We start from the raw sequence: 25590 nt of genomic DNA, 5'->3' as shown, positions 1-25590 counted from the left end.
GCCGGGGGGCGGAGCTGCCCGGCTCTCCAGTCGCTGCCTACCATTGGCAGGGCCTTCCATCCATCACGTTAGGCTCCGCCCACGAGGCTGACGTTCCCCAGCCTACGTCTCTCCCGTAGGCCGCGACGTAGCTGGCGATTGGTGGAGAAGGCGGCAGCCGTCCCAGCGGAGGCGACGACGGGGCGGTCTCCGGCAGTCGGGACGAGCCGGAGCACGTCACCCCCTACGGCTGCGGTGGTCGCTAGCGTTCCGCCGTCCCGGTCCGTGCCGCCCTTTGCTGTTGCGGCCACCGCGGGACCATGGCAGCGCTCGTGGTGCTCCTGTCCTTGTTGGCGGCGGGTGAGGGCGGGGCGGCCGGGGCGCGCTCGGGGTGGCCGGGAGCCTCGGGGGCTTGGAGGCGGCCGCAGGTGGGCGGCAGCGGGGCGAGTGCCGCAGTGCGGGCAACCGGCGGCGGCCTCGCCCCAGCCGTGGCCTCGCCCCAGCCGCCTTCCTCTCGGCCTTCTCGTCGGACCGACCTGTGGCGGCAGGCCTGGCGGGCTGCCGGGGCGGGGCCGGGCTGCGTGGGGGCACCTGAGCCGGCCTCCACCCTCCGCCTCTTCCAGGAAGGCGCGGCCGCGGGTCCCGCCGCCGGTCTCTTCCGGCTCCGGAGGCACGGGGGTGCATTTCCCAATTAACTGTGGAACCGCAGCCCTCCGCGAGGAAGGGAAAGCAGACTTCTCTGAGCTGCCATCAGATGCTGCGTTTCCTTGCATTTTTCTGGTGTCTTCCTTTCTAGCGGTTGTCATCAGTAATTGGTGACGTCTCCTCCCTTATGTGTTTCAGAATACAAAAGTTGGAGATGGGGTAATTGTTTTTGTAGGATTCTTTCTAAAGGCAAATTCAGAGTACCTCTGAGTAGTTTGTCAAGGTTCTCCATTTTAAGGATTTGGTAACTAAGATGTGAGTCACGTTCTTAGGGTCACATGTTAAGTAAATGGTAGCTTTCAGAGTGGAACCTAGGTTCCCTAGTGTTCAGCAAGTCCGCTAATATTTGGCCTCTTACTGTGTATCATTTAATTCATTTAATTTTACAGTAGTCCTTAGGACATCATCCTCGATTTACAGGGTGATCAAGCTTAAGTAAATTATCCAACAACACGCAGATAGTAAGCAGCAAAGCTGGAATTGAACCCGGATCAGCTGGCTCCAAAGCATGGGTCTTTCCATTATGTGTATTGTGGCACAGGTGATGGAAATGCTCCTGCGTGGGAATGATGGGGGCCTGGATTGGAGGCTCAGACAGTGGCGAACAAGAGGCCAAGTTGAGAACTTGGAGAAATGGGGCTCTGTTTAAAACCTATAGCTTAAAAGTGTGTGTGAGGGGTTGGGATGACCTGACCCACTTTTGGAATGGTGGTTTAATTCTGCATGAGTGTATATAGACCACTGACGTTCTTGAAATCTGCAGGTCTTCTCCATCCCTGGAGGTGTGCTCAGGGTTGTGTGTTGATGGTAATTATACTTATTTTCATATCCCCAAGGTTTTAAGGTTTTGTTCTTTCATTTCTGCTTCTGGCTCCAGAAGGGTCATCCTGATCCATCTAGTAAGTTATTTTGAGGGGTGTTTTTCTTTTATTTTAAATTCAGTGTTTGAAATTTAAAAATCTTCCCTTTGATACTGTGATTTAACTGAATATCTGTTGAAATTCCATCTTTTAATGTTGACTGATACTATTTTGATTCAGTGAGGTTTAGGGGTTGGTTGTTTTGGTCTGAGGGAAAATAATTGCTTCTGTACACAGTTTGAACATGCTTTCCTAACTAGAATAGTCTAGTTCATGCAGGGTTGGAATCTGATCTTCTCAGTTTCTACGGTGCTTGGTCTTGTCACATGAGGTTAAATTACTGTTCTCCATAATGACTAAGTTTAATTTAGTGGAAAACATCTCTAAGAGATTGGACTTCTCTGTTTGAGGAAATAAATAAGTCCTTTAAACTGGTGTTAACTAAACCCAAGAGAGAACTAGAGGAAGGGAACTAGGGTTATGAATACCATGTCATGAGTATTTGAAAAAAATTCAGATGTTTACCCTGGAGAGGAAAGGCCAAGGGCAAACGTGGAATTTGACAGTGTGTCATGTGGAAGAGGGATTTGATGTGGTCAGTGATGTCCCAGAGGTCAAAAGTAGGACCTATTTATTTTTTCCCTTATTGATTCCATCCACCGTTCATGGATCACAGCATAGTACGGTGGGAGTTCCCAAAGGGAGGGATACTTACCCCCTAGCCCAGAATGGGGAGTCGGAGGGAAAATTCCTTGGGGGGAGATGCCTCATGGGCAAATATATGAAAAAGGTTGGGGTGGGGGGGAAGTTTAGACAGAATGGCCTGTGTAAGAGCACAGAGATATGAGAGCAAAAGAGCCAATAGTTCAGTGGGGCTAGAATGTATAAGGGTTAAGTTGGGGAGCTCCCAGAAGTAAGGTTGGTGAGATTCCTTGGGTGTTATGTTTTGGGTTCTGTCTCAAAAGCTCAGGGCAGCGAGTGAAGGTGGTTAAGCTGATGGGTGAATGAACATACCTGTATTTTGAAAAGGTGCTAGAAAGGCTGGCTCAGAGAGTGGTGTGACAGGTCGTAAGGTGACCCAGTTCTAGCAAGCCTGGAAAGGGACTGGGAGTGTGCACTGGACCTGGAGGGGAAAGGATATGTGAGATAAGAAGGAAAAAAAAAAATGGGCAGAATTCTGTGGTTGATTGGCAGTGGTGCTGAGGAAAGATTTAAAGATGACCATCGTGAGCCGCTGCCTGAAGGGTGGGGTCATCCTTGGAGATAGAGAACGCAGAAGGAGCATGTGGAAAGATGGTCAGTTCAGTTCGGAACCTGTTGAGTTTGAAGGACCCATGGGACTTAGAAGGAAATGCTTAGCAGGCTGTTGGATATGTAGGTCTAAGGCTCAAGGGAAATCTAGGCTGGCAGTAAAAATCTGGGAGCCATCAGTGTTTTTGGTGTTTGCAGCCTGAGGAGTAGATAGGCTCAGCCAGGGAGAGGGATATAGGATAGGAAAGCAGTGAGGGTCAAGAATGGAGCCCTCAGATCTCAAAAGTGGAGTATGCTAGGTGATCTCTTGGGATGCCAGAAGAAGGTACTAGAACTTCCATCTATAGCTTTTTTTAATCTTTTTTTTTTTAGTAGTAACGGTCAGATATTTTGTAGAATGTCCATCAATTTGGGTTTATCTGATGTTTTCTCATGATTAAATTGGGAAGAATACTACACAAGTATCTCATCCTTTTTAAAAAATTTGTTTTTGTGTGCTTTGAAATATATTATGAAGGTAGTCTATTCTACAAGTGTGTACTTTATAAATAAATATATCTATATTGGGGCTGTTTTCAAATTTTGTTCCAAAAGCGTTGAAATCTAAGAAGTTTGGACCTCTCTGCATTAAAGGATGGAAGGGAAAGAAACGGAAAACTGCCAGAGGGACTGGGGAGAAACAAAAACAAAAAAACAGGGGCCCGGGTTTCACCAGGGCTAAGGGCAGAGACTTTTAAGGAGGGAGTTGTCCAGGATCAGGTGCTTTGAGAAGTTAAATAAATTAAGGGCTGAGAATTGTCTTTCGGATTTGGTGAGGCATTTCGGTGGCATGGTAGAGTTGGGAGCGATGGGTTGGGTGGTAATGTGAGATGAAGAAGTAGAGAAGCTAAGGGTCGTTGGCTACTCTTCCAGGATCCTTCCTCTGAAGGGAAGCCAAGGCTGGTAGGACCAAAGCAGGGGTTTTGTGATTGTCATTTTAGAATGGGAGCACCCAGAGTGTATTTTTAGGAAATGAAAGAGCCATTTGGAAAGGGGAAGTTGGTAGTGTGAGGCGTGGCTTCATTCATGAACTCAGCAACTATTTTTTTTTTTTTTTCAAGGATTTTATTCATTTGACAGAGACACAGCGAGAGAGGGAACACAAGCAGGGGGAGTGGGAGAGAGAGAAGCAGGCTTCCCGCTGAGCAGGGAGCCCGATGCGGGGCTCGATCCCAGGACCCTGGGACCATGACCTGAGCTGAAGGCAGACACTTAACTGACTGAGCCACCCAGGCGCCCCTCAGCAACTATTTCTTGAGCACCCATGTGTCAGGCACTGTTCTCAGCTCCTGGGGATATTGTGTGAACAAGACAAACTGAAATCCCTGCCCTCGTGGAGCTTCTATTCTACAGGGCCAGCTTTTATACAACTGCATAGCCACCTAGCTCCTGATCCTTGTCTTCCCGGAGTAGCAGCGTGTAATAAACACTGAATGACTAATAGGTGAGTGAATGAAGGTCCCTAAGAAGGCTGAATGCGGGGATGATGTTAGACTGGAGGAGGGATGGCCCTGCCAGCATCTGGAGGGAGAGGAGAGAAGGCCAGGGGCTGGTGCAGATAAATTTGTGGTGGGGAGAGGAAGCAGGCAGTGGGCGGGATTCCTGTGCTCTCTTTCGAAGCTGGTGGTGAGGTTATTTGGTAAGTCTGAGGCAGGGGTGATAAGTTGCAAGAAGTCGGGAAGCTCATTTCAGTTAGGTACTGCAGTGGCCTTTCCGGGGTTTTGCAATGTGGGGACGGTGGAGATGGCTGCTGGCCGGCGTCGGCTTTGTAAGTTGAGGCAGCGTCTCCCTTGACTGGTTGTATTGTGGTAGGGAATGGGTGACTTCCTGTCGGGTCTCCAGGGGAAACCTGGATTAAGCAGCAGTGTCTCAGTCTAGGAGGCCCCAGCAGTAAGGTTTTCTAAAGCCCGAGGCTCCCGCAGGACTGTGGTGCAGGCACCGAAGTGGGCATTCTACGTATGGTGTTGGGGCAGAGTAATTCAGCAGAGCTCTCCTTGCTGGGATTGAGTGACTAGGGCCTTGCTGCAAAACAGGACTATCTCCAGATGCAAATACGGTTCTTTAAATTAGTGTATGGTACTTGGAAAGTGTAGGACTGTTGCTGCCCCATTTTCTTTAGCGTTTGCAGTAACCACTACTGTAGTGAACCAAGATGTCTATCAGTTACAGACAGCCTTCCGTTCCGCTAATTTTTTTTTTTTTTTTTTTTTTGCCTGCCTTCGGCTAGAACATTTTGGAAATTCCTGCTCTGGCAGCTGCGCTGAATTGAAACTCATAACTCTTCATGTTGTATCAGCACCATCCTGAGGCCTTTTATTTACTGTCAATACTGCAACACCAAAACATCTATTGTTGCTTCTAACTTTATTCCCATACCCTGTAAGTGGTACTTTCCTTAGGTCAAGAGAATAACAGTGATGCTTTATTAAATAAAGTCTAATTGTCCCATACTAGGTAAGCATGGCCAAGATTTGTTTTGGACTCGGAGCTGATCTTTTCATAGGAATCTGAAAGTTTCCATAAGTTACTTGTCTTTGTGCGAGCTAGACATCATTGGGTTTACACAAAATGGCTGAAGAGGCCAGATACCTCATCCTTGGAGGGTTTATCAAATAGGCCCTTTATTCTCATCTTTGGTCTGTTAATCTCAGACTCCCTACCTCTAGACTTGCTGGCTTTAGTATTACAGAATACCTGTTCTCAGCCTCTTGATACACCCATTGGATTCTAGACTACTTGGCTTCTAAAGTCTGCAGTATTTATATTCTGACTAGTAACATGCCTGCCCCTTGCCTTTGACAGTCCTCATTTCACTAGGTTTGCTTATGGGATGTAAAGAAAGATCTCCTCTATCCTAAGATTTGCTAACTTGCTCAAGTTTTAGAGTGAAATACTAGGAGTTTTATGAATTTGCATTTTGAAGAGAGGGTCGATGGCAGAAATAATTTAGAGATTTCATGTTTCTTCGTTTTAGTCTGTGCCAGGGGTTTGTTTGCTAGCTATTGATTGATTGATTGATAAGATTTTATTTATTTGAGAGAGAGAGAAGCAGACTCCCGCTGAGCAGAGAAACTGACACGGGGCTCAATCCCAGGACCCTGAGATAATGACCTGAGCTGAAGGCAGACGCTTAACTGACTGAGCCACCCAGGGGCCCCTATTTATTTATTTTTTAAAGTTTTATTTAAGTAATCTCTACACCCAACATGGGGCTCAAAGCCACGACCTCAAGATCAAGAGTTTCATGCTCCTCTCACTGAGCCAGCCAGGTGTCCCTCATTTGCTTTTTAAATTCTGGAGAAATGCCATTGATTTCTAATTCTTGCCGATTTGGCAGATGCCCCTGTTTATTATTTTTTTTTTTTGTTTAAGATTTCATTTATTCATTTGAGACACACAGATAGAGAGCATGAGCAGGGGGAGAGGCAGAGGGAGAGGGAGAAGCAGGCTCCTTGCTGGGCCAGGAGCCCGATGTGGGGCTCGATCCCAGGACGCTGGGATCATGACCTGAGCTGAAGGCAGACGCTTAACCATCTGAGCCACCCAGGCGACCCCAAATGCCTCTGTTTTAAGGGCCACCTGTAGGAAGGCATCTTGATCGTTAGGAGAATCCTGTTTCATCACTGTGCCTCTGTTAGCAGAATGTATGGACTTTGGTTCGTAGAGCGGTACTTTGAAAAAGAATTTGTTGATGTTTGGGATTCAGCATTTTGTCCAATAATATGTAGTATGCTGAGTCAGTGGAGAATGGGGAAACGTTTTATATTTACTAATTTTCTACATGGGTGCAAAAGATTTATGATGTTGATCATTTATTAATCTGTTTTCTTCCAGGTGTTTTGGGGAACGAGTTTAGTATATTAAGATCACCAGGGTCTGTTGTTTTCCGAGATGGAAATTGGCCTATACCAGGAGAGCGAATCCCAGACGTGGCTGCATTGTCCATGGGCTTCTCTGTTAAAGAAGTATGTGTATTTTTTTAAAGATTTTATTTATTTGACAGACACAGCAAGAGAGGGAACACAAGCAGGGGGAGAGGGAGAAAACAGGCTTCCTGCCAAGCAGGGAGCCCGATGTGGGGCTCGATCCCAGAACCCTGGGATCATGACCTGAGCCAAAGGCAGGCGCTTAACAACTGAGCCACCCAGGCACCCCAAGAAGTATGTGTATTTTTAAAAAGATACTGGGAGATACTTCTGAAAGTATTTTTGATTTTTCTGCTAATGGCCCAAGAAAGCAAGAAGGAGACATAGGTATATTTGGTACAGATTACAAAAGTAAAAGAGCTCATTTGTAGTCGGGGAGATTTGGAGACATGCTACAGTCTTGGCTTATGAAACCAAATCATCATAAATCATTAACCATGTAATCATTCATAGTAGTGATGTTCTTTGTATATGAGAACGCATCTGTCCTATTAATAGGATGTATAGTTTTACTTTTTTTTTTTTTTCAGTACACAATGGATGTATGTCTTAGTTTGGGTTGCTATTACAAAATACCATAGCCTGGATGGCTTATAAACAACAGAAATTTATTTCTCACAGTTTTGAGGGCGAGAAGTCCAAGATCAGGGTGCCAGCCCGGTCGGATTCTTAGAGAGGGCCCTCTTCCAGTTTGCAGATTGCTGACTTCTTTTCATGTCCTCACATGGTGGGGAGAGGGTAGGAACTCTCTGGGGTCCCCTTTTTTTTTTAAGATTTTATTTATTTGGGGGCGCCTGGCTGGCTCGGTCGTTGAGCGTCTGCCTTCGGCTCAGGTCGTGATCCCAGGGTCCTGGGATCGAGCCCCACATCGGGCTCGCTGCTCCGCGGGAGGCCTGCTGCTCCCTCTCCCGCTCCCCCTGCTGGTGTTCCCTCTCTCGCTCTCTGTCAAATAAATAAAATCTTTTTTTTTTTTTTAAGATTTTAAAATTTTTATTTATTTGACAGAAACACAGCGAGAGAGGGAACACAAGCAGGGGGAGTGGGAGAGGGAGCAGCAGGCTTCCCGCTGAGCAGGGAGCCCGATGTGGGGCTCGATCCCAGGACCCTGGAATCACGACCTGAGCCGAAGGCAGACGCTCAACGACCGAGCCACCCAGGCGCCCCTGGGGTCCCTTTTTATAAGGCACTAACCCCACTGTGAGGGCTCTATCCTCATGACCTCATCACCTCCCTAAGGCCCGCCCCTAATAGTGTCACATTGGGGGATAGCTTTCAATGTGAATTTTGGGGGGGGACACACAAACGTTCAGTCTATTGCAGTTTATTATGAATGATAAAACGTGCATGCATCTTGCCTGAGTCTGAGAATATAGTGCGGTCAGCAGCTGTGGGAATGAAGCCATAAGCTGTTGAGTAACTGGCTGCTTCTGTGATGTATTGGAGGGGGTGTAGATCCTGTCAGGACGAGGGGTCTGCAGTGAAAGGCATGGAGAGAGGGGATGCAGTCTGCTGTCTTGCTATCGTTAGCTCTTGGCACTTAATAAGTTTTGTGCTTTTGACATGGTCTCTAGATAATCACCAGTCACTCAGAGGAACTTTCCTCCCAGGTCCTGAGTGCCCTTGAAACCAAAAGCGGTGCGAGGGAGCTACCTCTCTGCGGGGCCTGTGGCTGGAGCCCCTGAGCTCCCTGTGGGAACATGAGTGCTTGCTTACATTTAAAGATGAAATCTGTACCTCCTCCTTCACAGACTTAAATTTGACTACGAGTGGCTGTCAGAGTAACCTTGAGAAATAATTATTAGTAAATTAACGTGAGCTACTTTGAGCAGGAATTTTATTTATGACAAGCTTAGTCTAAAGAGAAGACTTCTAACGGCAGTTCTGCTGTGTCCTTACGAAAGACAAAAGCCACGCCGTCCACAAGGGCAGGTGATGGTGAGGAAGAGTTTGTAATCTGAGATTTGAAAAGGACCTACATTTTGTTTCCTTGTCTGCTTTCTTCCACAAAAGGTTTGAGAGGACTTACTAGTAGACTTTGTTGTTGTAGATCTGTGGAAGTTTAAGAACACAAAGGAGGTCGAAATCCCTGTCCCTGGTTAGGAGTTTGCAACTGCTGCCTTCAATGAAACGTTTGCTCCCCCTGGAAATTAATGAGCTAAAGAAACCAGAAGAATTTCAGAATAAATGGAAGAAAGGAAACAACAAAAATCAAAAGGCAGATTTAAAAAATAATCTTAGTAATAATATTAAGAATGTAATTTCTGTGAAAATCATTGTTGAGGATCCCTTTAAAATAAATATATAAATGGAATTTTCATTGTTTGTGTCGTCCTGGAACCCCTTGACTCTGCTTAGTACACGTTATTGGGGCAGGGGTTTCTGGAGCGGATAATTAAGCACCATCTCATGCTTTCCGGTGTTTAGGACCTTTCTTGGCCAGGACTTGCGGTGGGTAACCTGTTCCATCGTCCTCGGGCTACCGTTATGGTGATGGTGAAGGGAGTAGACAAACTCGCTCTACCCCCAGGCAGTGTCATTTCGTACCCTTTGGAGAATGTGAGTATTTATTATAAAAAATTAAAGGCATGCATTTTTAATCTTGTCTGCTGTCGTTATGAATTGTGTTCTAAACACCTTTCTCTTGTCTACATTTTCTTGTCCATTATCTTGTCACCTTCCCGTCCGAATTTTACCTGCTACTTGGTGTAAGTAGGAGACTGGAGGCTATTTTGCCGGTTCACTTACGCCTTCACTGGCTTTTCAGGCAGTATGGCTGGCTGAGCTGTCTTGAGAGGCCCTCCGTCCGCTGCCAGCAGGGAAGTCCCCAGAACATCATGTAGCTGAACTTGCGGGCAAGGCAGGGACACACAGAGCTGCCAGATGGGAACAGACAGCTCAAGAGCCACAGCGGTGAGCCGGAGCTCCGTGTTTCTTGCAGAAAGCCAGGGGCTATGAAATGATGGCTTGTTCTCGAAAGGAGGACCAGGAAAACCCCAGCTGCCCCAGGGCTGCCACAGAGCAGCTGGCTTACCTCTCTTGGCGGGGGAACCCAAAGGGTCCCCTAAGAGAAATCGGAACTCCAGGCTTATGGTGTGCCCAATTCACACAACCCACCCCATTCGGACACCTCCACTGCCCAGGGCTGCTTTGGTTTAAAAAAAAAAAAAAAAAAATGGAAGATGAGTAATTTACAAAGCACTTGCAAGAAAGGAGTGCCCTGAGAGAATGTGCAGGTGCAACAAACCGAATCCATCCCCTTAGAACTACAGATAATAGACCAGTCTCCAGGAGATGTGAAAATACATACGTTACAATTGTGAAAGGAGTTCAAGGAAGGGATAGAAACTGTGAGGCAGGTAGAAGACCTTTTTGATATGTGGTGCGTTCATTAATACGTCTAAATATTTCATAATTTATCTTGTGATTTCTTTAACCCATGAGTTATTTAGAAGTGTTTAACGTGTGGGTTCTTTTCAAATTTTTAATTTTTCAGCTTCTAATTTCATGGCATTTTAAGACTAGTCTGTATGATGATTTGGGGGGAGTTTTTCAGACTTCTGTGGTCTAGTATAAATTATTTCCAGGCACACACAACATGGTTACAAGAGGCCATGTACTAGGCCACAAGGCAAATCTCAACAAATAATGAAGAATTAGTATCAAATAAACCACCCTCTCTGACCACAATGCAGTTAAATCTGAAAACGATACCTTAAAAATGTACTTGGAAGGGTGGGGAGGATGGAGGGGAAATAGGTGCAGGGTAGGAAGAGGTACGAACTTCCAGTTATAAACGTTACCGCACAGGGAGTACACGCTGTGACGTCGCCTAACTTAGTGACAGATGGAAACATTTATACACATTAGTCCTTTCCTAATGTGTATAAATGTTGGGTCACCGGGTTGTACTCCTGCAAACTAATACAATATTGCATGTCAACTATACTTCGGTAAAAAGTAAAAATGTATTTGGAAACGGTAAAAACAAAATAGATGACTCCTCAGGTTTAAAGCGCACTGGAAATCTTAAAAGCTATCAGAAAAAAAGACATTGTCTTTACAAAGGAATGAGAGTAGAAAGCAGATTTCTCATTGCCATTAGGGACTAGAAGAGCAAGAACTGAAAAGGAGGGATTGCCTAGTATAATGCCAGGCCGAGAATACAGTTTACATTGTCATAATAATGAAATGATATGGATCCAATGAAAATTAGGACTCTTGAGAAGGTGAAGACCTAGAAACGGAGTGCCTTATGGGGCGGGTGGGGGGGGGCTGTGGTTGGTGACGTGAGAGAGCTAAATCGTCATTTTCTATACTCAGCAGTAAATCTCTAAAATGGAAAAATCAAGATGTGATATAAACATATTTAGAGATGGTGGCAAAAGGAAAAGGAAACAAAGGTTTTGAAAGTGGGGTCCTTGGGAATGGGAAATGGGGGCAAACTTTTTTCTTTAAACTTATTTTTCATAGAAAGTCTGATAGAACTCTGCATGTCTTTAAACTGTATAATCTTTTTTTCTATATAACTTTTGAAAAAATTTTTGATCTTAGCATGTGAGCTGGGGAGAAAGGGTAGAGGCCAAGGGAAAGGGGGAGAAGTGGACTCCCCACTGAGTGTGGGACCCTGCGCCACCCCCCACGGCTTGTTCTCCAGAACCGGAGATCATGACCTGAGCTGAAATCAAGAGTTGGATGCTTAACTGACTGAGCCACCCAGGTGCCCCATCTCTTGAAAAAAATCAACAGGAAAAGTTAGTTGGAATAGATGGGACTACCAAATAATTCATGAGTTGAGAAAATCACAGTGGAAGTTTTGAAATTATTTGGAACTGAATATCAGTGAATGTACCAGATATTTAAAAGTGGTGGGGTGCAGCTAAAGTAAGAAAAGGAAAAAATTGATAGCTTAAATGCACACGTTAGACAGTTTAAAAGACTGGAAATTAATAAGCTAAAGAAACCAGAATTTCAGAATAAATGGAAGAAAGGAAACAACAAAAATCAAAAGGCAGATTTAAAAAATAATCTTAGTAATAATATTAAAGTAATTTCTGTGAAAATCGTTGAGGATCCCTTTAAAATAAATATATAAAAATCCAAAATGCTCTTAAGATTTTAATTTGCATACAGTCCAAAACTCAGCATTTTTTTTTTTTTTTTAAAGATTTTATTTGACAGAGACAGCGGGAGAGGGAACACAAGCAGGGGGAGCAACAGAGGGAGAGGGAGAAGCAGGCTTCCCGCCGAGCAGGGAGCCCGATGCGGGGCTCGATCCCAGGACCCCGGGATCATGACCTGAGCCAAAGGCAGACACTTAACGACTGAGCCACGCAGGCGCCCCACAAAACTCAGCATTTTTAACAGACTAGCCTTATTTTCCATGAGTAGAAGCTGTGAAAAGAGCTCATGTTATTGCTTGACGCTGACTGCTAATACTTTTCCTGGCAGTGGGTGGTGAATGAAATACAAGGCTCAGAGGGCAAAATCCACAAAATCTAAAACAAACTGGAATGTCTTAGAATTCCCCTTAATGAAGCTTCTATTTGATTAGCTCCTTTCATTAGAATTTCAAGTCCTATAGATAAATTTGATTCTCTCCAGGACACACACATACCCTTGTACTACAGTGGAAGAAAACAGGAGATCTTAAGCTGTTGAGCTTTTTCCTTTTTGAGCTTCGTGGTCTGTATAATTTTTTCTTTTCCGTCACAGTTTGCTTCTCATCTGACTCAGCAGCTTCTCCAATTTGATTGCTAAGGATGTGTTACCTTTAATCTTCAACTTCCCTGACACAGGTGCCATTTCACTAGGTGAAATGAGGCCAGAGAGTGTCCCCGTGCTCGTGTTCCCTCCGGAGAGGGACGGCCAAGGAGAGGGCACTGTGACGGTGTGCTTTTGCAAGTGGGACTCTTCCCCCTTCTTCGGTTACTCCATAACTTATTTTAAGAGAATTTTGTGAAGAGTTAATACACATCTTGATTAAGAAGGAATTGGTTTTATTTCACAGTATCATGAACTAGATGAAATCCCAGCATCAAAATTAAATTTATCAAAGATTTATTTATTTTTTTTATTTTTTATTTTTTATTTTTTTTTAAAGATTTTATTTATTTATTTTGATAGAGAGAGACGCAGCGAGAGAGGGAACACAAGCAGGGGGAGTGGGAGAGGGAGAAGCAGGCTTCCCGTGGAGCAGGGAGCCCGATGCGGGGCTTGATCCCAGGACCCTGGGATCATGACCTGAGCCGAAGGCAGACGCTTAACGACTGAGCCACCCAGGCGCCCTATCAAAGATTTATTAATCATATTTATTTCTCCCTGTACCATGTTAGCATTATTTGCTACTTACAAACATTAACCTTTCAATAGTAAAGGGAATTAAGGATGCCTGGGTGGCTCAGTCGGTGAAGCGTCTGCCTTCGGCTCAGGTCATGATCTCAGGGTCCTGGGATCGAGTCCTGCATCGGGCTCCCTGCTCAGTGGGGAGCCTGCTTCTCCCTCTGCCTGCCGCTCCCCCTGCTTGTGCGCCCTCTGACAAATTAAAATCTTTAAAAAAAAAAAAATCACTAAGAAATCTCCATTAAACACCATTATACTGCTTGTTTTACTACAGTAATATTGAGAATAACATAATTTTTTGAGGGGAAGAGTGACCATAACTTATTTTAAAAAATAATGTGGGATAAAGACAAATCTATGCAGATGGAAGTCAGAATTTTTGGTTACCCTTGGGTGTGGAGAGGATGGAAGGGGGAGCCTTCTAGGGTGCCGATAATGTTCTGCCTTGCTCGGGCTAGGCTTTATGAGTGTATCCATTTGTGAATATTACTTGAGCTGTTACCCTAAGATTTGTGCACTCTGCCATAGGTATGTTACACTTCAATAAAAAATTCAAGAGAAAAGTAGATTTTACTACAATTGGTTATTTCAATTGATACCATCATGTGGTCCCAAGGTAGAGGCTTCAAAATTCTTGTGACATACTTTATGCCTTGTCTGAGTCTTCAGTCTATCTGGAGATAAACCCTAAATCCAACATTTTTTTTTTTTTTTTTTTAAAGATTTTATTTATTTGAGAGAGAGCATGAGAGGGGGAGGGTCAGAGGGAGAAGCAGACTCCCTGCCGAGCAGGGAGCCCGATGCGGGACTCGATCCCGGGACTCCAGGATCATGACCTGAGCCGAAGGCAGTCGCTTAACCAACTGAGCCACCCAGGCGCCCTAAATCCAACATTTTTTAAATTCTGAAATGAAAAATGAGGTCTAGTTCTCTTTCAATGAAATTTAATTCTTCAAATTCTTCAGACCTCCTCTTACAAGTTGATACTTTATTATAGAATATACATTCATTGTGAGACAATATTAAAACCAAATGAATTGCTGCTTAAAGTATATGAACTACCACCAGAAAATGGTTTGTGCAAGAGTGTTGTGTCCTTCATGTTGGCAAGTTATTTCCCATCTAGGCATATAGGAGATAAGACTCGCGGCCCGCTTAGGGGCTGTTTCATCCGCGCCCTCCAAAGGGCTGTGTTTGGAAATGATTTGGGTCTTTTGAATATCCATAAATGATGGGGGTTTTTGTTTTTTGATATTTTTTCTCTTAAGGTTCTTTTGTTGTTGCTGAGTGGTTTTTCTTACCCCTTGGGTTCCAACGATAATTGAGGTCTTACTCTTATATTTCAGGCAGTTCCTTTTAGTCTTGACAGCGTTGCAAATTCCATTCACTCCTTATTTTCCGAAGAAACTCCTGTAGTTTTGCAGTTGGCTCCCAGTGAGGAGGTAAGTGATAAGTTTTTACTTAATGCTTTAAAAAATAAGCTTTCCTTAATGAAAATTTAAAACCACTTTTATGAAAAATTGTATATACTCTCCCTATATTATAGTACGTATGCATATTTCATGTGTACTACGTATACTGGAATTAATCTGCAGGCTGTAACAAAATTTCGGATCTTCTTGCAGAGAGTGTATATGGTGGGGAAGGCGAACTCGGTGTTTGAAGATCTCTCCGTAACGTTACGACAGCTCCGCAATCGCCTGTTCCAGGAAAACTCTGTTCTCAATTCACTTCCCCTCAATTCTCTGAGTAGGAACAATGAAGTAAGAAGTGCCATCATTGAATGAATACATGAATATCATTACTAATTTTCCAGGTCTTATGCTCCCTGACTTTAGAGCAGACTTGGAATTTCAGGAAATGACAGGTTTTACAGGTTTACTGTGCTGGAGTAGATTCTTTAGTGTAATTTTTAAATGAATCTCATGAACAAATAGACTTTTTTTGTGTGACGTGAATAAATAGTATTACATTCTCGTGCAGGGGCTGCCACCAGTTAAGGCGGACAGGCCAGGAGTCACACAGACTACTTGGCTGGCGGAGCTGTGTTGGTCTGGTTATGTAGAGGCCATTATTCACTGCCATCTCTGATGCGTTGCCGCCTCTTTCTGGTTCATTCTCAACAGTATAGTGGAGGGAGGCCCTCTTACTTTTGACTCCTGTCAGCTTCACCACTGTCTTCCCCACGTGGCATGCCACCTTTGTGGCGGCCTCTCTTCCTGACCTGTGGATGACTAGAACCGCCATCTTTTCTTCTCTGATGTGGAACATGTTCAAGGAATGTGAGCAGGCCGGGCCACTGGCAGGACCTCGCTGCAGGGTGTCAGAGACTGGGATGCCCTGAGGGAAAACCACTTGAGAGTTTGGGTGCTTTGTCATACCTTTATCAAAGATCTAGCTATTGAGTGGTCCTCACTGTGCTGGGAATGACCATCACCTTTTTATTTTTATTTTTTTTTATTTTTTATTTTTTAAAGATTTTATTTATTTATTTGAGACAGAATGAGAGAGAGAGAGAGCACATGAGAGGGGGGAGGGTCAGAGGGAGAAGCAGGCTCCCTGCCGAGCAGGGAGCCCGATGCGGGACTCGATCCAGGGACTCCAGGATCATGACCTGAGCCGAAGGCAGTCGCTTAACCAACTGAGCCACCCAGGCGCCCTGACCATCACCTTTTTATTAGGAAATGTTTTTATGTGCATTTTCAATTGAGATGAACCTGCCAAATAGAGGACAGCTGCTGCATAAAATCACTTACTGGGCTTAACATTTGTAATATCCTGTCCTGTGCCTTGCTTGATAAATGGCAAATACAGATCTTTGATGCATATTTAAAATAATACTTCTTTTGGCCCTTTGCAGGTTGATCTGCTCTTTCTTTCTGAATTGCAAGTGCTACGTGATATTTCAAGTTTGGTAAGTCGGCTACTCTGGTATTTGTTTCATTTATTTTGGTTCCAAAAGACATTTCCCGAGAATCCTGAAATGATAGGGAGACCAATTAAAGTTTGATTATGCCCTAGATTTACGTACCACGAAAGCTGAGAAATTAGTGGTGGTGATGGGAATTGTGAACTCCTCTCTTGTTACAGTGAAATTATTTTGCATTTCTGCTTCTAGGAGAGACAGTAAGCGTATGTATGTCCTCAAGGGCACAGGTCTGGGAGTAAGGCCGCCCTCGCCGGAGTCCTGACTTGGCTGTTGATTTCTTGAAAGACATTAAGACCTAATTCCTAGATCTTATCTTTGGGTCTAAAATAGAAATAACAGGGCGACTGGGTGGCTCAGTTGGTTAAGCGACTGCCTTTGGCTCGGGTCATGATCCCAGGGTCCTGGGATCGAGCCCCACGTCGGGCTCCCTGCTCCACGGGGAGCCTGCTTCTCCCTCTTCCGCTCCCCCTGCTTGTGTTCTGTCTTTTGCTGTCAGATAAATAAAATCTTTAAAAAAAAAAAAAACCAACAAATGAAAAAAAAAGTTTAAAAATAAATAAAATAGAAATAACAGTTTGGACTAATAATGCTGTCAATCAGGTCAGGAAGGAAATAAATATACCTGCAGTGTATTTTGTGTGAGTGAGTGATTTAAAAAAAAAAAAAAAAACAAAACACTCCTCCTTTGACTAAAATAAGAAAGCTTACCTGTATGCTGTCTTCTGAAGTTGTTGCCCGAAGCTTTCAGCAGGTTGGTTTCGGGGAGTCTAGAGGTGTATTGCTGGGGGCCAGCCAGGTGCTCTAGGAGGGCCCGTGGGGAGCTAGCTGCTCTCTGAGCACTGATGGCTCATGCTCTCCTGGGATCGAACTGGTCCAACTATCTGTTCTTTCATACCCTGGCCCATATCTGAGGGTGTTCTGTTGGTTTGTTTCTTTAAGCTATATGTAGGCCCAGTGTGGGGCTCGAACTCCTGACCCTGAGATTAAGGGTCACATGCTCTACCGACTGAGCCAGCCAGGCGCCCCTTATATCTGAGGTTTTTTAACTAAGGAGTTTGTTGTTTTTTAGGAGCTTTTATTAAATATTCAAGGAGTCTTATAATTGCTCTTAAAAATGAGATTTGTGCTGGGTTTATCAGAAACTCCCATTTCAACTAGTTCTGTTTGCCACCGTTTTAAACTATTTGTATCTCGTGGCACACTGGTATGGCCCTTTCAGCCTAGTTACGTATAAAACTTGAAGCGGCTGCGTCTGACATTACCCACTTCCTTTTGTTCGTTCTTCTCAGTTGTCTCGACATAAGCATCTAGCCAAGGATCATTCTCCTGATTTATATTCGCTGGAGCTGGCAGGTTTAGATGAAATTGGGAAACATTATGGGGAAGATTCTGAACAATTCAGAGATGCTTCCAAGATCCTTGTTGATGCTCTGCAAAAGGTAAATTGTCAATGGGGTATGAGAGGTTAGAGTATGACGATTTCACTTTTAGCTTCTTAATGGAAAAATCTATTTAGTGAAATACTGTTGATTGAAGTCTCCCCTTCTTTGGAGGACCTCTAATTTTAGTGACAAAGGGTGGAGTGGGTCACAGGTGTGCGTTGGGATGTCTCTCATGCTGGCAGACGGCAGGGGAAATGATTAGTAACTCCAGCACTATACTTTTTTCTTTTAATTGTGGTGAAATATACGTAAAATTTTAACCATTTTTAAGTGTACAGTTCTGTAGCATTAGGTACATTTACATTGTTGTGCAACTGTCACCACCATCCATTGCCAGAACTTTCTTGTTTCCTACCCGAAACTGTCCCCATTAACCCTATGAAATCATGGGAGGAAAACACTAAGCACAGTACCAGACATTGAATAGACATGTAATAAGTGCGTGTTTCTCTCTGCCCTTGGAGTTGCTCACCTGCAGCTCTTCAGTGAGTTAAACTTTATAGGTGTTCGTGATTAATCAGAGACCACTAAGGAAAATTTTCATTTCCCTCTTCTACTTCCCTTCCCCCAGTTTACATGCCAACAGCTTATCTCTTAATTCTATTTTGAACATTTGAATATATGTTGAAGATGAACATTTTTCTGAATATTTTGACATAATCAAACCTTTAAGACAGCGTATTTTGTTAGCCAGTAGGCGAGTGTATGTTCTCCTAGGTGCACAGCTTTAACATTATTTGAGTAAGTGCGTGTCCGCAACTCATAGTAATACCAGTAAGTCTTCAGTTCGCAGATGACATGTACAACCTTTATGGCGGGAATGCAGTGGTGGAGTTAGTGACCGTGCGGTCATTTGACACATCTCTCATCAGGAAGACAAGGACTATTCTTGAGGCAAAACAAGCGGTGAGTATGGTTTTAGACCCTGCTTTAAAACTGTAAAATTAAAAAAAACCACTAAATCCTCGATCACCTGTGGGCGACATGGACGAGCGGTCGGTCAATCTGGGAAACAATTTCAGTGAAAACCGAGATTGCTTACCCATGTGGGCATGTGTGTTTTGCCAGTGATGCTGTCTGCTTGTGATCAGATGATACAAGAATTTGAGTCATATCATTCAAATACGGCTCTTACAAGCAGACCTCAGAAGTTAATGTGAGGGAGTAGGATGTAGGATTCAGCACCTGGAGTCTGCTTTTCCTAGAGGTACGTTGTCTGTGTGGCCCAGTCCCTCATTTTCCAGGATCTGCTGTTTATACTCCTGAGAATTTGATTTACAAGTTTTTGGCCTGGATCTTGCTTTGATTTTAAGCATTTAGAGGGTCCTAGGCGCAGGTCCCCGCCGCAGCGAAGCGTGCGTGCGCCTGCACGGGTACGAGAGCAGCACTGGACACCCTGTGGCCAAGAACCTTAGTTATAGTTGCTACGCAGTCATTTATAGACACTGCCCTTTGGACCCATTTATTGATCTCAGTGTGGGACGGAGGTGGAAGGCCTGCCCGAGATAATCTAGATGTGGCTGGTTTGAGATGGTTTCATTCTAATGGGAGTGGGAGGACCTGTATTTAAGACCACATGGCAGGCTAGACAATCCCAAAAATTTTCCCACTACAGAGCGTCTAGAAATACTGATAAAATATAAACAGCTTTTGAGTGCATAGTTTAGCTTTCAAGACAGACATTCCTAAGGAGCAAGTAAAGAGGAACTCGAACTGAATTAACATTTTACATATGTAATCTGAAAATTACAGTGTTGTATTGGTTCATTCTAATAGACTAAAGCACTGGGAGACGGGAGGCTGGTGCCCCGCATCCTTGGGAATACCGTCCTGCCTCTCAGCTCTGGATGGGCTCCCCAGCCCCCCGGGGCAACGAGGCGTTCAGCTTGAGGGTCTTAGTAGGGGGATGGGAATGTTCTACAGCTAGACTGTGCAGCTCTGGGAATATACTAAGGTGCGGGGAGTGGTGCGCAGGGAGAAAGAACCCACTTACCCCCCCCAAAAGAAAGAGGTCTTCAAGGGGGAAGTCCTTTCGCGTTTGCATCCTAAGCTCCCTGCACGTGGGAATGCCCACCCTCTCCCCCACTGAAATCCCTCTTTCTTCAGTCTGAGGGAGAGAGTCAGAGTTGAAGGAAACATCCGAGTGCCTACAACATGCCAGGTGCTGGGGCTACATCGTCTTCTGTGTCCTTTTAGGACAAACCTGATCCTGTCACTCACTTCCTGCTTGAAACCTGTCCACGGCTTCTCCTTGCCCGTAGGCTCAAGGCCAGGTTGCCCGTAGCTTCCTTTCCTCCTCGCTTTGTTCGCCAGCCGGAATGAAGTTGCCCAGACAGCGCCTTTGCCTGGGCCTGGAATAGACTGCACCTGCACCAAGGCCCGGCAGGATGAAGCTGGGGTCGGATGAACTGTTTTCCTAAGTAGAGCACACTTAAGTGTATAACGTGGGGAAGGGAGCACAGTCCTTGTTCCTCTGAGCCCCCGGTCTTATCCCTGTGCCCTCCCCATCCGCAGGGAACTGCTGTCCCGATTCGTTAGTCATGCCCTTGATTTCTTTACAGCTTGACCACAGAATGGATTCATCCTTAAACACTGGTGTTTGGTTTTGCCTGCACTGGAATTGTATGTGAATGGAATCCTACTTTTCCGTGTTGTTTGCTGCCCAGTCTTGTTTCAGAGGCACACGGGCCGTAGGTCCATCCTCACTGCCATGGCTCCCGTTGTGTGGACGTGCCACATTGTCCGTGCTGTTAACGCAGGTCGCTGTGCATGGCTCTGGGTACACACACACACACACAAGGTTTCCCTAGGGCGTGGACTCGCTGGATCTTTGACCATACTGGTGTCGCCACATTTTCTCAAGCAGTTGGACTGGTTTATACTTCCAATGACCGTGCGCTTCCCCTTTTCCTGGAAGGCTCCCCTTCTTGGCTCCTCCTAGTAGAAGCATGTCTTAATGCCACCTAGGAATAAATGTTTGATAAACGAATTAGAGCTACCAAATGGGGATAATTTCTGATCTTAAAATTCTTCCCTCTTTTCTTCGTTGTAGAAGAATCCATCAAGCCCCTATAACCTCGCATATAAGTATAACCTTGAGTATCCAGTGGTTTTCAACATGGTACTTTGGATAATGATCGCCTTGGCCTTGGCCGTGATTATCACCTCTTACAATATCTGGAACATGGATCCTGGATATGACAGCATTATTTATAGGATGACAAACCAGAAGATTCGAATGGATTGAAGTCTCCTCATGCCAAACTTAGAAAAGGGGTTTGGAAATTGGCTGTTTTGTTAAATCTTTTAGTGGTAGTTTAAAAGTAGATGGTATACTTTAAATTTATAAAAAAGAAAAAAACAAATTTTGTTCTCCGTGTGCCTGTGATGTTCTTTTAGAGTGAATTATAGTATTGATGTGAATTGATTTGTGTGCTATAGATTCCATAATATGCTCAAATACGATATAACCATTTAATGTAATTTCATTCCATTTAACATTTGGAAATGTGCACTGAAATAAATGTAAAGCATTTAGAATAACTTGTGTTATTTATGTTGGGGAAAATGCATTGAATTTATTAGACAAACTTAGGAGTGCTTAACTTCCTTACACAGGACAGGTGAAAATGACATTTGGGCTGTTCTATACCAGGAACCGTTTGTAAATGTCTTAATTTGATGTAAATCTCTCTGAAACAGAAGGTATTTAACTTCACATAGCCCAAAGTGGGCTATTTGGGAGTACTTACACAGTGACTGAGATTGAGAACTGCATCCGACTGACAGAGGGTGGCTGGTTTTTAACCTCTTCCGAAAGTTTGGTGATCCAGATCACCAGGTGGATATTAAAAATACTACATTGATCTAAAAAGAAACTAGCTTTGTGGAGTTAATAGATATCTGTAATTATACACCCAAAAACCAATTTTGGGGGGGGACATCTTGGGGCTTGACTATTTTATAGTCAACTTTCCTCCCTGTGTAAGTTACTATTAATGGTTTATGGTACAACGTCATTCTCTAGAATATTAAGTGGAAGTAGATGCTCCCTACTTTTCATGTGGAAGTGGACCAATGTCTTTATTATAAAGTGACAAATAAAAGTTAATACTGATTCCACATTTGTGTCATTTCAATACTAAATCTATTTTGTATTGTAAAATCCTAACTAAACAGGGTTTTATTTAATCAGAATTGGCTGTTACACAAACGGTTTCGTGCCTTTTTTTTTTTTACATTTGTTTATTCTCACTGCCTCCTGAGCTTCAGTATCAAGACAAGGAAGACATTTTAATTACCATTCTTGTTACTGAATTTATACAGAATATGTGGTTAATTCACACTAGACTTTAGGTAGGAAAAGCTTAAATTTCCCTATAGTATTTAAAAGATGAGTAAGTAATTGGTCAAAATAAGGACTATCTAAGGTAAAGTCTTAAAGGTTATAATTTTAAAGACTTATTAGAATTTTAAATTTCATGATTATGTAGCAAAATCAGTCTGAGAGTTGTGCTGCCCTGCCCCTGGGAACCCTACTTGGGTTTAGTATGAGCCGTTTCTGTGCCTCTTCTTTAGAAAGATCATCAAATCCTTTCTAAATAACACTGAGGTTGGCAGGTCTGAGAAGATGCAGTCAGCTAGTTGTGTCTTCTACCACTTAATGCAAGATACCTTCCAGCTGGTCATCACCTTCACCGGGAAGAGAGACCACAGACACTGTTCCAAAATCACTTGGATATTCTCCACTGCTACTCCCTGGCAAGTTTATGGGGGGCAAGGGGTTTTCAGCTGCCTGGCCCCAAAACACTAACCCCTCACAGAACTCAACAGGGCCTCTATTTGGGAAGCCAGGAATCCATAAAGCTGCAGAGTAGTTAAAAATCCATGTTTCTTTCACAAGTTTCTTATATAAACATTGCCACAGAAGACTGTGATTACATATGAAGTAAACTAATGTCTGTAATTTAAAACTGATGAGACCATGTTCTAGGGGAGAAAAGAATTACATGACAGCACTAGTCCTTGTAGGGTAAATGGCACCAGCACCCTTGTGTTAGGCAGAAAGCAATTAATTAAAATAAATGTTCTGCCAAGATTATTATACCTGTTGCTGATGATTTGCTCTTAAGTCTAATTTGTTCAGGAACATAAATCACAGTGTTGAGATTTGTGTGAGAGGCAGGAAAGCTAGACTCATGACAGACTATTCTGACAAGCTGAAAGACCCCAATCACTTTATATCTAATTGGTAGAATATTCCTGGTTTATAAAATACCTGAGATTCTACATGTGTTAAGTACTGCTTATGGCCTAATTCGATTAGGAATGATACAGAATTGATTTTTATTCTCTTTGGCTATGCCTGTTTTGAAGGAATGGTCATCTGAATACATTCTCATTGGTACCAGATAATGTGGAAGCCATGAACTTACTCTTTAATGGATGTTCAACAATTTCTAAGGGACACAGGAATTTCTCAGTGACCAGGCCTACTGGGTCCTGCAGTGGCATCAAGCCTCTCCTAACCTTGGGCTTAGGCAGAGTTTCTCTGTAGCCTTTTTGTGACAGAATGACTATGCAATGGTTTCTTAGAACAACAGAGTTGCTGGAGAAGGCCATTAGTAAGACGCACTAGGATTAAAATGCCTCGAGTCCTACAGATGAATTCAGTTCACCATGTCACCATTTAATAGCTGGACAGTCTTGGGCAAATCCCTCACTCTCTCTGAATCAGTTGTTTTTTTTTTAAAGATTTTATTTATTTGAGAGCAAGAGCATGAGCAGGGGGGTGGGGGTGAGGGCAGAAGGAGAGGGAGAAGCAGACTCCCCGCTGAGCAGGAAGCCTGAGGCAGGCCCAATCCCAGGACCCCCAGATCATGACCTGAGCCGAAGGCAGACGTTAACCGACAGCCACGCAGGCGCCCCCGAATCAGAGTTTTAAATCAACATCATGGGGATGGTAATACTCCCGGTTTGTGGAAATGAGCCTTCAGTGCACTAGCATGTTCTAAGGTTTGCGAATGCTTAATATAACAACTGCTAAATTCAAGGAGCTCTGCTTGGACCCATGGTTGTACCATGGATGTGTCCTAGCCAGTTTTCTTGGTTGCAAACAACAGTAAGTTTGGTTAAATTACACCAACTGTCTTACTAAGGCCTTTTATTAGCTCAGAATCCACTTCGGGAGCACACAATGCATTTAGTTCTCATGTTTCCCTAGGCTTCTTTAATCTGGGACAGTTTATTTTTGAAGTGTAATGGACAGAATGTCCTTCAGTTTGGGTTTGATATTTGCTCATGATGAAATTCAGGTTATATGTTTTTGGAAAGAATACCAGAGAAGTGGGGCGCCTGCATGACTCAGTAGGTTAAGCGTCCCACTCGATTTGGGCTCAGGTCATTCATGGTCTCACGGTCGTGAGATCAAGCCCCACGTTGGGCTCCACACTCAGCGCAGAGTCTGCTTGAGATTCTCTCCGTGTGCCCATCCCCTGCTCACGCGTGCTCTCAAATAAATAAAATGAATACCACAGAAATGGTGTGTCCATCTTTGTGTTCTAATCAGGAGGCATATGGATTGTCAAGGTCTCATTTTTGGTGACATTAACTGGTGAAGGTGGTATCTGCCAGTTTTCTCCCCTATACAGTTACTTATGTTTCTTTTATAATTAGAACTATTACTCAGGGGTACCTGGTTGGCTCCGTCGGTAGATGCAACACTTGATCTCAGGGTTGTGAGTTCAAGCCCCACATCGGGCATAGAGTTTACCTAAAAAAAAAAATACACACACACACACACACACACACACACACACACAAAGGGGACCCCTGGGTGGCTCAGTTGGTTAAGTGCCCAACTCTTGATTTTAGTTCAGGTCATGATCCCAGCTAGGTAGTGAGATCAAGCCCCACTTCGGGCTCCACACTCAGTAGGGAGTCTGCTTGAGGATTCTGTCTCCTCCCTCCCCACTCATGCTCTCTCTCTAAAATAAATAAAATATTTTTAAAAGACTTAACATTTCATTTTTCATCTTTCACCCGTTCTAGCATCTACTGATATTCTTGCCTGAAAGAATTACTGTGGTTTTTGCCAAATAATGATGTTTTATTTCTATCATTCCTTCTATATTAATTGGAATTCTGTAAAGAAGAGCTTTCCCTTCTCCCCATTATTTATACCAGCACCAACTGACGGATATTTGAGGCTCTGTGTTACCATCCAACGCTGTCCTTTTTGTTGCTCAGTTGTCCCAGATTTGGTTACTGGGAGACCCTTTGGTTGGTTCCTATGTCCTCTTGACAGATCCCCATCATTTTTTGAGCACTTCTTTACTTTCTGGCACCACATATTTATGGACTGAATTTTCAAGTTCACCACCACCATACCTTTACATGATGGAGAGAAAGATGGGTGGGGAACGGGGCAAGTAAGGAAACAGTGGTATCGGTTGGAATATGTAAACATATACACAACAAAATGAGGGATCAGGGGTAGCTGTTCTTGTTGCTTCAAAAGATAACAAGGTCAGAGTTGGATTTGGGAGGACTTTTGGTGGTCTACTACTCCTTTCATGTTCCCTTTACCTTCAGCTAACATCTCAGCTAGTTCTTCACTCATTGCAGAAACCCGTTGTCCCTGAAGGTTGAAGGAATCGTCCAGTAAATTGCTAGTGGACTAAATGGGCTGCTCAAAGTGGCCCACAGACTGGCGCCAATCTGTGGGCTGTTACCAGTCTGTGATGTGATAAGTACAAAAATGGAGATCTGTGCTAGGAAGTTTTTATAGCAATTTGACATTACATGATATCCAAACACATGATCAACAGACTCCTCTCAAATGAACATGGTACAGACCACAGAGCAGTTTGGGTGTAAAGCCCGCACGGTGAGCCACATACAGAACAAGCCGCGTCCCAGTCACGCACAACAAAACCATGTCCTCGTGGAGGATATTTGAAGGTCAGTTTGCCCACTGTTACCCCAAAGTATAAAAATTTAACTCTGACATCATAAATTGTTAGTACTGAAGATCTGAAGACCTATTTTGGGGAGTAAGTCATCACTTCCTTTTAGTTTGGATGAAAATTAAAAATAAATATCCTGAGCTTGCTGAATTA

The 25590-nt window shown here is 43.9% G+C and overlaps 1 protein-coding gene and 1 long non-coding RNA gene across 4 annotated transcripts; both read left to right on the top strand.

The window, feature by feature from the left end:
- Positions 1–156: 156 nt before the first annotated feature.
- On the top strand, positions 157–21592 carry ATP6AP2 (ATPase H+ transporting accessory protein 2). 2 transcript variants are annotated; one of them, XM_036103662.2, is made up of 9 exons: positions 160–339; positions 6669–6799; positions 9185–9316; positions 14446–14541; positions 14725–14862; positions 15960–16013; positions 17318–17467; positions 18257–18376; positions 20523–21592. In XM_036103662.2, exons 1-9 carry the CDS (start codon positions 300–302, stop codon positions 20715–20717), a joined length of 1056 nt encoding a protein of 351 aa, XP_035959555.2. In that variant the 5' UTR covers positions 160–299; the 3' UTR covers positions 20718–21592. The 2 variants fall into 2 exon arrangements, with proteins under 2 accessions (XP_035959556.2, XP_035959555.2); XM_036103663.2 differs by lacking the exon at positions 14725–14862 and having other exon boundaries at positions 157–339.
- On the top strand, positions 351–6657 carry LOC144380483 (uncharacterized). 2 transcript variants are annotated; one of them, XR_013444645.1, is made up of 3 exons: positions 351–1491; positions 3896–4278; positions 5062–6657. It is a non-coding gene; the product is annotated as an uncharacterized LOC144380483 (long non-coding RNA). The 2 variants fall into 2 exon arrangements; XR_013444644.1 differs by having other exon boundaries at positions 351–1583.
- Positions 21593–25590: the final 3998 nt, after the last annotated feature.

The sequence above is a fragment of the Halichoerus grypus genome, chromosome X (assembly GCF_964656455.1).
Source record: "Halichoerus grypus chromosome X, mHalGry1.hap1.1, whole genome shotgun sequence".
NCBI lineage: Eukaryota > Metazoa > Chordata > Mammalia > Carnivora > Phocidae > Halichoerus > Halichoerus grypus.
This window is presented reverse-complemented; position numbering and strand designations above follow the sequence as displayed.

Coding starts and splice junctions, on each gene's coding strand:
- ATP6AP2 (XM_036103662.2), top strand. CDS start 300: ATGGCAGCGCTCGTGGTGCTCCTGTCCTTGTTGGCGGCGG. Junction 6,800..9,184: donor TGGGCTTCTCTGTTAAAGAA/GTATGTGTATTT, acceptor TCCGGTGTTTAG/GACCTTTCTTGGCCAGGACT. Junction 9,317..14,445: donor TTTCGTACCCTTTGGAGAAT/GTGAGTATTTAT, acceptor CTTATATTTCAG/GCAGTTCCTTTTAGTCTTGA.